At 46.0% G+C, this 12953-nt stretch overlaps 1 protein-coding gene across 1 annotated transcript in view; it reads right to left on the bottom strand.

Annotated features, from left to right (window-relative positions):
• Window positions 1-765: 765 nt before the first annotated feature.
• Window positions 766-12953, bottom strand: part of LOC124553484 — a 109237-nt gene continuing 97049 nt past the window's right edge. Inside the window, exon 4 of the mRNA XM_047127340.1 lies at window positions 766-1150. Coding sequence (XP_046983296.1) covers window positions 766-1150 — 385 coding nt within the window. The remainder of the gene's footprint in view (window positions 1151-12953) is intronic.

The raw sequence follows: 12953 nt of genomic DNA, 5'->3' as shown, positions 1-12953 counted from the left end.
CGTCGCGAAATTGCTTTCGTGTGCTGAAACTCGGGCCTCGGTGTTCTGTCTCCAATACAACTAGGATTGCTTTGCTCGTTGCAATCTTTTACGTCAAGTAGAGACAACAGTACCAGATAGAGAGGATTTCCTTCACATTTTGTATGCGTGTCATGTTGTGGTCTGATTGTGTTTAGTTCAATGTACACTGACTGTATGGTTCCAGATGATAGTCGCATTATGTGGTGTGAATACCGCTACTACTATGTCATTGTTATTAAACACAACAGGTACGGTAGAGTAGAATGTTTGCTGAATATGGAGAAGTAAATTGAGTCTGGTATCAGGAGCGAGAATTCTGGTGATACAACTGATATAGCATTAATCTCGGTATGTTGCAAATTAGAATAGTCTGATGCAGCACCTTGCTGACTGGTATGAAATACTTTTCAGCGATCAGATATTATAGAGCAGTTGTGATTGTTCACAATGAACTGTGGACTTTTGCCAAGTTTAGTCTGGAAGTTTTACTCGGGACATTTTTCTTGAGAGAAGGATTGTCCGTTGTTACCTGAATTATTTTGCTGTTATCTGGCGTTGTCTCAGTTTTGCTACAACGTTCCTTAGAGTATGTGTGTGCTGTATGTTACTTGAGGAGGCCTGCAATTAGTGAGTCACAATAGGATTGACTTTTTTGGATCTTTATTTAAAAAATTATGAATATTGCTCTGGTACAAACTCTTTCAGTTCCTGTTTTTTTGCACAGAGTTCGCTGGACTGCCTGCCTCATGACAGCATCTCCACCAGCCGCCTGTGCTTGTTCTGCCTGGCGAGGTCCAGCGCTGTCCGCCCACTATCACCAGCTGTGGCCCCCCTGTCGGCCCCCGCGACGAGCAGCGCAGCCGCCACTTCTGCGTGGCCTTTGACTGCCGCCCAGTGCAGCGGCGTCCAGCCACCCCCATCCCTGGCGTCCACCGCCGCACCCGCCCCCACCAGCAGCCTCGCCGCCTCGACGTCTCCCCTCCGCGCTGCCCAGTGCAGGGCGGTCCACCTCCACCTGCCCCTCGCCCCCACGTCGGCCCCTGCGGCGATCAGCGCCCTCAGCTCCCCCACTGCCCCCCGGTCAGCCGCCTGGAGCAGCCTCCTGCCCCTCTCCTTAGCAGAGAGGCTCCTGCACAAAACACACAAACTGCCACTCTCTGCTGCAAACACACAACACACAGAATGGGGAAAACAGCCACACGAGGAAACAACTGTTGCGAATACAAATCTGTCCTGAAACAAACCTACCGTATTCCCCCTCCCACAGTACAAAACAGTGCGCAATTCTGTGTATGTATTAAATTACAGCAAATCTGTTCTACCCCCCTCATAAGAAAATCTTCATTCATCGTCCATTACAAATAGCATTATACAACCTCTGAAAGAATTTCATTACCACATTTTGTCACACTCATTCCTGCAAGTTGAAAGGTCGCTACACTGAGCCACAGCGCCAGAGATTGCACCAAAGAGTTTTATTCCGCCGCCTCCACTGGCAGTTCTTGTCGAGATGTGGCAGTTGTCAGTGCTTGCTGAGATGTCGTAGTAAAGAGTTCTTGTCGAGATGTCGTGGTGGAGTGTGCTTGTTGAGATGTGGTAGTAGCGAGTCGGTGTTGAGATGTTTTAGTAGGGAGTGCTTGTTCCATGTTTTATGCAGTTGTTTGATGGGCTAAACAGCAGATGTTGTTCTACGCGAGGTATTGTAATGATTGGAGTGCTTTTCATCAATGTATATGAAGGTAACAAAACTCGCTTTTTTTCTCATTATTTCAATGTCTTGAATAATGCGTCATTACAGGTTCAGTCAACAAAGCATCTGGCTTGTCTTCTTGTATTAGAGTGTAATTCTGGTTTTCTTGCGTAATTATAGTATTTCTATTTTCTTTAATTACTTCAGTATAAATGATATTTAAAATTTCTTGCCTTATTGAAGAAGAACTGTGCCAGATGTGTACGTTGAATCACACTTCCACACACAGAACAGCTACACTTGTGCTTTGTTGGCTTCGTGATGAATGTAACGCAGAACAGCAGAAATCAGCGCAGTTAAAAGGAGTTTTAACATACAGAATGAAGTGAAATAAAGTGTACTAAAAAGTACCACGTGTTCTGTCGTGAGGACCAGCTTTTCCTTCGAGATTCCTTCAACACAAAATAGAGTGCTTCTGACCTATGTATTTCAAATTAGATTTCTGTTTCCTTAAAAATAAATAAGGCAGTAAGAAACACCGTTTAACACAAAAGAGCTTAAGGACGATACATTATGATGTTCACGCCTTTTTCTATTCACTTTGCACACTGTACCACGTAACTGTATGTACTGAAACATGTTGCGAAGTTCCTCTCGCAGTTTCCCGCCTCAGCGACGCACGCGCCGCCCCGTGGCCCGCTTGTGCCCGGCGTGCGTGCGGCGACCCACCCAGCGCCCGCCCGTCTCGCTTCCCTCTGCTGGCAGGTGGTGCGTTGTCTGTCCTCTTAGCCAGTTTACAGCATTCCTTTATTCACGCGGCACGTCGCCACGATTAAAAAAAATTTGGAAGGCAAGGTACTGGGAGTAGAGTTCGTGTTATTGTGGCCAACAATTGTCTGATAACTCACCAGATGTCGTTCACTTGAGCGCGTACGAACCTCGCCTGCTGTCAGGTCGTAATTCTCTCACGTGCTGCCGACCACCCAGGTGGACTGCCTCAAGTTTCGCTTTGGTTGCTACTTTCCTGTTTACTGCCCTCTACCGAGTAGTTTTCACACTTGTTGGTAGGTGAGGGGTGCCAATGTTTGTACAGATGGCCGTCCAGCTGTAGTGCGGCTACTTTTGTACAGTCACGTTTCCGCTTTTGCTTCTCATTAATTCCACGTACATGTTCTTGACTTTTACCATATTCGACGGCCAACTCTGGTTTGAGTATAACAGAGTTGGAATCAAAATTGTTCAAAATGATAAAAGCCATTGGCGACGTGCCGTACATCTGTGGGTGGATTCCAGACAGTGGGAGTAATTTCGTCTGGTAAGTGCGGCGTGAGGGCCGTGTGTGTGTCTTCTTCCGCATCTCGTGTGTGTTACACACGAATATAGTTTCTCACTTTCTCCGAAAGTCGGCGATATTTAATTCCCCCGTTTCCGCCCGAGATGGTCAACGTGTCAAACTTTATCTTAAAAATATTACCACGAGTTACAAAATGGCGCAAAGCTGACAGAAATCTTGCTGCTGTTTCACCTGTTATGGGTAAAACTTGTGCCACACAGTTGACTTTAGAGACGATCTACATATGTGCAAAGTGTGGCCTTTGGATGTCGTCAAGCCTTCTCTATGTTCTTTGACTCCAACTGGCACGCTGGCAAGCACTTTCTTAGAGTTTGCAGCTGCAGTACGATTTACGTTAGACCTGTAGTCCAGAGCCAGAACTTGGACTGAGGTATCGCATGTTTCGCAAAGATATTCCGCACCCCACATTCATGACGTGTGCTTTAGTGTTGCTTAGCTTTGAACCTGACGCAAGTTGGTATTTGCTGGTGACCTGCAGTGCCTTCTGCGACTCGCTCTCGCCGGAGATCACGAGACCCCGTCACCTGTGTACGCCCTACACACGATACTCTGGCGACGTGTGTGTGTGTGTGTGTGTGTGTGTGTGTGTGTGTGCGTGCAGCCCTCGCAGCAGTTTCTGCAGAGCGGCTAGCAGGGCCTCAGCGGCAGTGGCGAACGAGGCCCTCCACACAGGACCACCTCGGCGCACACAACTCTTTGAGTGCGAGCTGCCTGGTTAGCTGACCACTCACTGATCATGACTTGCAAACTGCTGTTCTTCAACATTATACCAATTACCTTGACAAAATATTGCAGAAAATCAAGTACGGCCATTGTTTCACGAAGGCACTGGTGACTCACCCTACCGAAAGCATTCCCGAAATCGAGCGACATTACGGCGCACTCGAGCGTGACAACATGTGCCGCAGCTACCATGTCGCTATATTCACGGACAGTTTGAATACTTTATCTGCCTCTACCCACCGTAGTTCGATACGGGCCAGTCACCTCATGCATTATCTGTAACCACCATTCAGGGAAGTAACTGATCTCAAGAGTCCCTTTAGTGAGCCATAGTGTCAGTGTCGTCGTAACTGCAGTCTGCGTCACGTCTGCTGTGCAGCGAGCTACCTTAATTTAAGTATTAACTGTATTTTTTTTACTTGTCAATGCTTCTTTCGTGTGTTTTTGCATTTAGGAAGCTTTAACTGTCGAGTGTTCCATAGATTTCGTGTTTGTTTTGAATAGTCAGAGAGAGTCCCTTTAGTCAGCCACAGTGCCAGCAGTGCTAGTGTTTTCAATACAGTCCTTAGACAGGTAGTGCTTTTTTCATTTTTTCTATAAGAAGTGTCTAGTAACCACAGTTCAGTCAACTATCAGCCGCCTTTAGTGAATTAGCAGTCTAGTTAAAGTTGATTAACTCTCTACAGTAAGTTGATTCCTTAGGACGGATAGGATGTGTGACTGCTGTGTACGGACGCAGGGGGAGCTGGCCACTGTCCGCGAACAGCTGAGCGTGTTGATGGCCGCGGTCAGCCGTCTTCAGGCTGCTGCCTCGGAGTGTAGCGGCAGTGGGGAGTCTGGTGCGTCGCAAGGTACACCCCAGGTGTTACACATGCGTCACCCACTGTCCCTGCTGTCGAGACATCTTCGCGGCTACTGGGCGCGGTTGGGCCACCCTCTCCCCAAGGGGAGTGGGGGGTTCAGCAGCGTTCGCGGCGCACGAGGCGGAGGGTCAATGTGGAGGCTGGCCGTGTGGCATCGCCCGCTCTGCCTGTGAGTGGACATGTGGCCGCTCCTTCAGCAAGGTCCGAGCAGGCACACGGGGGGAGGGGTTTATTAGTTGTTGGGAGCTCCAACGTTAGGCTTCGGGAAAAAGCGGAAAGGTCTGAGAAATAGGCCAGCGTTCACTCTGTCTGCTTGCCGGGGGGTTTCACCCGAGATGTGGAGGAGGCCCTGCCGGCGGCGATAGAGAGCGCTGGGTGCACCCGACTGCAAACTGTTGCTCATATCGGCACCAATGACTCCTGCCGTCTGGGTTCAGAGGTCATCCTCAGTTCGTACAGGCGGTTGGCGGAGTTGGTGAAGGCGGAAAGCCTCGCTCGCGGGGTGGAATCTAAGCCAACTATTTGTAGTATCGTCCCCAGAACCGATCGCGGTCATCTGGTTTGGAGCCGAGTGGAAGGCTTAAACCAGAGGCTCAGACGATTCTGCGGAGATCTGGGGTGCAAATTTCTCGACCTCCGCTATCGGGTGGAGAAATGTAGGGTCCCCCTGAATAGGTCAGGCGTCAGGAAGCGGCTACAAGGGTAGCGGAGTATGTGTGGAGTGCACATGTGGGTTTTTTAGGTTAGAGAATTCCCTCCCTAGGCCCGACAAGACGCCTCCTGAGACGCGACAAGGTAGTAGTAGCCAAAACGCAATGGGCAATAACAAGGTCCCAGAAATGCTCTCATTAATAAACGGTCACAATGCCCACATAGTACTAGGGACAGAAAGTTGGCTGAAACCAGATGTAAACAGTAATGAAATTCTAAACTCAGATTGGAATGTATACCGCAGAGACAGGCTGGACAGTGAAGGGGGAGGCGTGTTTATAGCGGTAAGAAGTGCAATAGTATCGAAGGAAATTGACGGAGATCCGAAATGCGAAATAATTTGGGTGAAGGTCACGGTTAAAGCAGGCTGAGACATGGTAATTGGATGTCTCTATAGGCCCCCTGGCTCAGCAGCTGTTGTGGCTGAGCACCTGAAGGATAATTTGGAAAATGTTTAGATTTCCCCACCATGTTATAGTTCTGGGTGGAGATTTTAATTTGCCACATATAGACTGGGAGACTCAAACGTTCATAACGGGTGGCAGGGACAAAGAATCCAGTGAAAATTTTTAAGTGCTTTATCTGAAAAGTACCTTGAGCAGTTAAACAGAGAACCGACTCGTGGCGATAACATATTGGACCTTCTGGTGACAAACAGACCCGAACTATTTGAAACAGTTAACGCAGAACAGGGAATCAACTACCATAAACTGGTTACTGCATCGATGATTTCAGCCGTAAATAGAAATATTAAAAAAGATAGAAAGATTTCTCTGTTTAGCAAAAGTGACAAAAAGCAGATTTCAGAGTACCTAATAGCTCAAAACAAAAGTTTTGATTTAAGTACAGACAGTGTTGAGGATCAGTGGACAAAGTTCAAAACCATCGTACAATATGCGTTAGATGAGTATGTGCCAAGCAAGATCGTAAGAGATGGGAAAGAGCCACCGCGGTACAACAACCGAGTTAGAAAACTGCTGCGGAAACAAAGGGAACTTCACAGCAAACACAAACATAGCCAACGCCTTGCAGACAAACAAAAATTACGCGAAGCGAAATGTAATGTGAGGAGGGCCATGCGAGAGGCGTTCAATGAATTCGAAAGTAAAGTTCTATATACTGACTTGGCAGAAAATCCTAAGAAATTTTGGTCTTGTGTCAAAGCGGTAGGTGGATCAAAACAAAATGTCCAGACACTCTGCGACCAAAATGGTTCTGAAACAGAGGATGACAGACTAAAGGCCGAAATACTAAATTTCTTTTTCCAAACCTGTTTCACAAAGGAAGAATGCACTGTAGTTCCTTCTCTAGATTGTCGCACAGATGACAAAATGGTAGATATCGAAATAGACGACAGAGGGATAGAGAAACAATTGAAATCGCTTAAAAGAGGAAAGGCCGCTGGACCTGATGGGATACCAGTTCGATTTTACACAGAGTACGCGAAGGAACTTGCCCCCCTTCTTGCAGCGGTGTACCGTAGGTCTCTAGAAGAGCGTAGCGTTCCAAAGGATTGGAAAAGGGCACAGGTCATCCCCGTTTTCAAGAAGGGACGTCGAACAGATGTGCAGAACTATAGACCTATATCTCTAACGTCGATCAGCTGTAGAATTTTGGAACACGTATTATGTTCGAGTATAATGACTTTCTGGAGACTAGAAATCTACTCTGTAGGAATCAGCATGGGTTTCGAAAAAGACGATCGTGTGAAACCCAGCTCGCGCCATTAGTCCACGAGACTCAGAGGGCCATAGACACGGGTTCCCGGGTAGGTGCCGTGTTTCTTGACTTACGCAAGGCGTTCGATACAGTTCTCCACAGTCGTTTAATGAACAAAGTAAGAGCATATGGACTATCAGACCAATTGTGTGACTGGATTGAAGAGTTCCTAGGTAACAGAACGCAGCATGTCGTTCTCAATGGAGAGAAGTCTTCCGAAGTAAGAGTGATTTCAGGTGTGCCGCAGGGGAGTGTCGTAGGACCGTTGCTGTTCACAATATACTTAAATGACCTTGTGGATGACATCCGAAGTTCACTGAGGCTTTTTGAGAATGATGCTGTGGTATATCGAGAGGCTGGAACGACGGAAAATTGTACTGAAATGCAGGAGGATCTGCAGCGAATTGATGCATGGTGTAGGGAATGGCAATCTTATCTCAATGTAGACAAGTGTAATGTGCTGCTAATACACAGAAAGAAAAATCCCATATTATTTAGCTACAATATAGCAACTCAGGAACTGGAACCAGTTAATTCCGTAAATTATCTGGGAGTACGCATTAGGAGTGATTTAAAATGGAGTAATCATATAAAGTTGATCGTCGATAAAGCAGATGCCAGACAGATTCATTGGAAGAATCCTAAGGAAACGCAATCCGAAAACAAAGGAAGTAGGTTACAGTACGCTTGTTCGCCCACTGCTCGAATACTGGTCAGCAGTGTGGGATCCGTACCAGATAGGGTTGATAGAAGAGATAGAGAAGATCCAAAGGAGAGCAGTGCGCTTCGTTACAGGATCACTTAGTAATCGCGAAAGCGTTACGGAGATGATAGATAAACTCCAGTGGAACACTCTGCAGGAGAGACGCTCAGTAGCTCGGTACGGGCTTTTGTTGTAGTTTCGAGAACATACCTTCACCGAGGAGTCAAACAGTATATTGCTCCCTCCTACGTCTCGTGAAGAGACGGTGAGGATAAAATCAGAGAGATTAGAGCCCACACAGAGACATACCGACAATCCTCCTTTCCACGAACAATACGAGACTGGAATAGAAGGGAGAACCGATAGAGGTACTCACGGTACCCTCCGCCACATCATCTAACTTGAAACTAACTTACGCTAAGGTCGACACACACGCCCATACAAGAGGGAGGACTCGAACCTCCGACGGGGGCAGCCGCGCAGACCGCGCGGCGAACGGTGGGAAGTATCAACACAAAGGCATCAGACGTGACGAAAAGGGAGATCCGAGTTCGAATCTCAGTCCAGCACCGATATTTTGCACATCTCATGCCGAAATAAAATAAGATTCAGCTGCCCAGTGATCTTGCACGATGAGTGGCACATTCATCAAAAAACACTCTCGCGTAAGAAAGCTTACTGGTGACTGGCTTTCAACCTGGCATGATTAGGCCTCCGCCATGGCCCAACCTATAAGGACTCTCGCGCAACAAGTAGCAAAGTGACGTCTCTTATGTCCGTTTGGAACCACAGTGCAACACTACATTTTTCGAATGCCGTCACCAGAGGTGAAGATGTGCTGTTTGTACTTCTTAAATTGATTGCCTTATGTGAGAACCTAGCCCCGACCATCACAAGAATCATTCCAAATGAACACCCGTCTGGACAGAGCATTGGTTCATGACTGTCTCTTTATGTAGGCCTTTGCACACTAATGGAAAATTCCGATTCCATGGAGGTCGATTACAACCTGTTCGAAACATTTCTTTGTTGGTCCATATCGACAGTCACTGGCCACCTTGGCTGCCTAAGGCGTGATCCTGACTTGGTTCTGTTATCGCCGAAATGAAATCACGTTAAGAGGCAGCTGCACGAACGGGCACCGAGCGGGGTGGCGCAGTGGCTAGACACTGGACTCGCATTCTGGAGGACGACGGTTCAATCTCGCGTCCGGCCATCCTGATTTAGGTTTTCCGTGATTTCCCTAAATCACTCCAGGCAAATGCCGAGATGGTTCCTTTGAAAGGGCACGGCCGACTTCCTTCCCTAATCCGATGAGACGGATGACCACGCTGTCTGGTCTCCTGCCCCAAACCAACCAACCAACCACGAACGGGCAACACGGTATAGTGCGCAGATTTCTGCAGGATGTGTCTCTCCACTTGCGATTCTACGCTCATAGTATTTCGGGTCTATTCATAAATTTGTGTAAACCCAAAGACCAGATATCGAACATACTCTCGTCTTTGGTTTCGAAATTGCATTTCGTCTCGCATAATTGCATTCCTGCTGAATTTTATGGGGAGAGTACTGAAGCATGTAAGCAACCAGGGTAAATTATACCTAAAAACTGGACAAGTTTCTCTCAAAACTTAAATCGTGTTTGCAGGTGCTAGTAACATAATAATTGGTTGGATGAAAACGTGCACTTTTGAGATGCAGCAAACAGCTGAAACTAGCCAATAATGTGGATTTAAAAAAATAACTTCACTGCCTCAGCGAGGAAGATTAATAAAAGCCAAATAAGTATTGTTCTGCAAGGCGATTAAGGCCCGACTGTCAGGAAGGTGGAAATAAAATAAAATCTGAAACTAACAACATATTTTAGTGTACTGTACTCTCATCAGTGTATTTTACTTCGCTTGATAGCTCGCGGCCACAGAAATCAATTTTGTTTTCGTTTGACGTGAGAGCAATAAACGAAGAGGAGACAGCAAAACCACTAAACGTAAACGCAGGCCACGTGGAGGTCAGCCACCTGCCCACCACAACTCACAAGGAGACGGCACGACCACGGGGTCGGGGATTTGTCCGAAATTTTGCGTGGACCCGTAACACCTCACGTGGTTAAAATATTAGAACGCACTACTCGGAAAATCCCGTGAAAAATCGATCCAAAGTTTCTCAGGTGCCTTATGAGTATAAAATGTTGGTCCAGTGCCGAGCCGCCGTGTGGTATTATTTTGTGAATAGGAAATTTTCTACGAACTCCAGACTACATTCCATTCACCTGGCTGATTCCCCTTCGTGTACCACTTGCAACCTGATTGACAGAGATGAACATCAATTTGTCTGTGGAAATGCAGATAATATATGGTTGTCAATCAGAAAAAAATTAGCAACTATGCAGAGAAAACCGCCGTATTTGATAACGCCAACGTGCCTTTTACACCCGGAAGAGGACTTATACCCCACCTCAAAGACAAATGCCCCCAACTGGTTGAAGGGACACGCGGTATTTTACCTGCTGTCCAGTAAAGAAAGGAGCAAAGGAGATTTTTGGACGTTAATCTCCGATCAGCATCACAAGCTACTACACATAAATAATTACTATGATACATACGCCAACTTCCTCAGAAGAAGCGTCATGTGAACTCTATTTTCGATTATGCGATTCAGAACATGAAGAAACGAGAGACAATTTGATCTTTGAAAACCAAATACGATCGAGTGACGAACATCACTATCTGGTTTAGGCCTTGATTTCTTCTAAAATGTCAAGGAACCTGTAATTAATTTTCGTTTGTTTTATTACTTTTAAATGTTAGCTGATAATTATGTACTTCTGTGGAATGTTATGACCAATTTTAAAAAAATGGTTAGAGCTCGCACTCTTATGCCAGAGGCCTTGGGTTCTTTTTCTTCTGATTCATTTTCTTTTGTTATTCCACCAATTATTCAAAAAGTTTCTCAAACTTACACTATTTTAGCTCAAGAATGTAAAGTTTTTCATTCTGAAAAATATTCGTGCTCGTTATTCTATTTCGTTTCATGGGGTTTCGAGGTTTAGAGGGGCTTTGTAAGGGCCCCCTTGGGATTGTAACGGCCATCTGGGCATAGGACTGTGCGCGAGCCGTGAGAAGTAAACGGCAGTTTGTTTTTCGACTTCGTCGTGAACAGACATGCCCGTTTCAAATTTCGACGTGTTATTCCGATCCGCGGTTAAACACGTCGACTGAAGAAGTTGCTGGCTCATCTGGAATAGGAGAAGAAATTCCTGAAGAATCCGTTCATAGTGACGTATCAAAATTACGATTGAAGGGCGCAGTGATGTATTATGAAAAGCTGTCGACGGAAAATATTTTAATTGCATCGACATCTTCGGAAGAAATCTCTCACGATGCTATGTTATTGGCCGGAGAACTTTATAATAATACACTGGAACTTTTGGGTGCAAAAACATTCGTAACTGAAGAGGAATTAATTCACGCTCAAGAGGATTGTGAAGAATGTGAGGAGAACGACCGACATTTCGAAGTGCCACAAAATGATTCGTCTCCAGACGAATATAAACCGTCACCGAAAAGATTTAAAAGTGACATGATTCCCTTTGCCCACAAAGTCGTGAATTTTGTGGAAGCAAGACAGCAATATCAGCAAGTTGCGACAAAAAATTTACGGCAATGGACATTGGCTGCGGCTGCACAATTCGTCGATTTCAAATTCAAGGCGTCTGATCGATAGGTCACGGCATTTAAACAGAAGCACAGAATTTCACAACGCAAGCTCACGAAACTGGTTTCGAAAAAAGAGGCGGCGTCAATGGAGGCCATCCAGGCGTCTGCGGAGGCCTTTCGTCGGCAGACGTGCCGGTTAATCCCTCAATACCACGACGAGGATCATGCGATAAATACTGACCAAACAGGTAAATACATGTTTTCTGCGTACAAAATGTTTACCGATGTAAAATATATCAATTCAAATTTAATTATAGAAAAAGATATTTACATACACATTCGAATATTCAGAATGAGATTTTCACTCTGCAGCGGAGTGTGCGCTGATATGAAACTTCCTGGCAGATTAAAACTGTGTGCCCGACCGAGACTCGAACTCGGGACCTTTGCCTTTCGCGGGCAAGTGCTCTACCAACTGAGCTACCGAAGCACGACTCACGCCCGGTACTCACAGCTTTACTTCTGCCAGTACCTCGTCTCCTACCTTCCAAACTTTACAGAAGCTCTCCTGCGAACCTTGCAGAACTAGCACTCCTGAAAGAAAGGATATTGCGGAGACATGGCTTAGCCACAGCCTGGGGGATGTTTCCAGAATGAGATTTTCACTCTGCAGCGGAGTGTGCGCTGATATGAAACTTCCTGGCAGATTAAAACTGTGTGCCCGACCGAGACTCGAACTCGGGACCTTTGCCTTTCGCGGGCAAGTGCTCTACCAACTGAGCTACCGAAGCACGACTCACGCCCGGTACTCACAGCTTTACTTCTGCCAGTACCTCGTCTCCTACCTTCCAAACTTTACAGAAGCTCTCCTGCGAACCTTGCAGAACTAGCACTCCTGAAAGAAAGGATATTGCGGAGACATGGCTTAGCCACAGCCTGGGGGATGTTTCCAGAATGAGATTTTCACTCTGCAGCGGAGTGTGCGCTGATATGAAACTTCCTGGCAGATTAAAACTGTGTGCCCGACCGAGACTCGAACTCGGGACCTCACATTCGAATATTGTTTAATATTAAAAATACTATTGTTTTAGGATACCAATATCAATCTCACTGAAAAAGTAAGTAAAACAGTTTTCGTGAAAAAGTCGGATTTGAATAAAGTGACGCATTCGTACACTGCACAATATTCAATAACATTATCCGGAAAACTGCTGCCACATGTCTTCATATGCTTACAAGAAGCGACCCGTCGTTTCGGACCTCGTATTCACTAATTAATAGATGGCTATGGCAATACTTATACGAACGTCATCGTAACATCATCGCAGTCCGGGTAAGGAACAACAGTTTTATACATGGATTTTCTCCGCAAATGTTTAAAAATCTTTCGTCGGGGAGAGTAAATATTTACTTCTCATTGACTCTTGGGGAGTTCAAACGATTCCGGAGACATATGATGCAATTTTTCAAGATGACGAAAATATGCCAACTTGGTCTCAAAGTCTTACCTCAA

The sequence above is a fragment of the Schistocerca americana genome, chromosome 11 (assembly GCF_021461395.2).
Source record: "Schistocerca americana isolate TAMUIC-IGC-003095 chromosome 11, iqSchAmer2.1, whole genome shotgun sequence".
NCBI lineage: Eukaryota > Metazoa > Arthropoda > Insecta > Orthoptera > Acrididae > Schistocerca > Schistocerca americana.
Note: the sequence above shows the minus strand (reverse complement) of the source record. Positions and strands in the feature narration are given on the sequence as shown.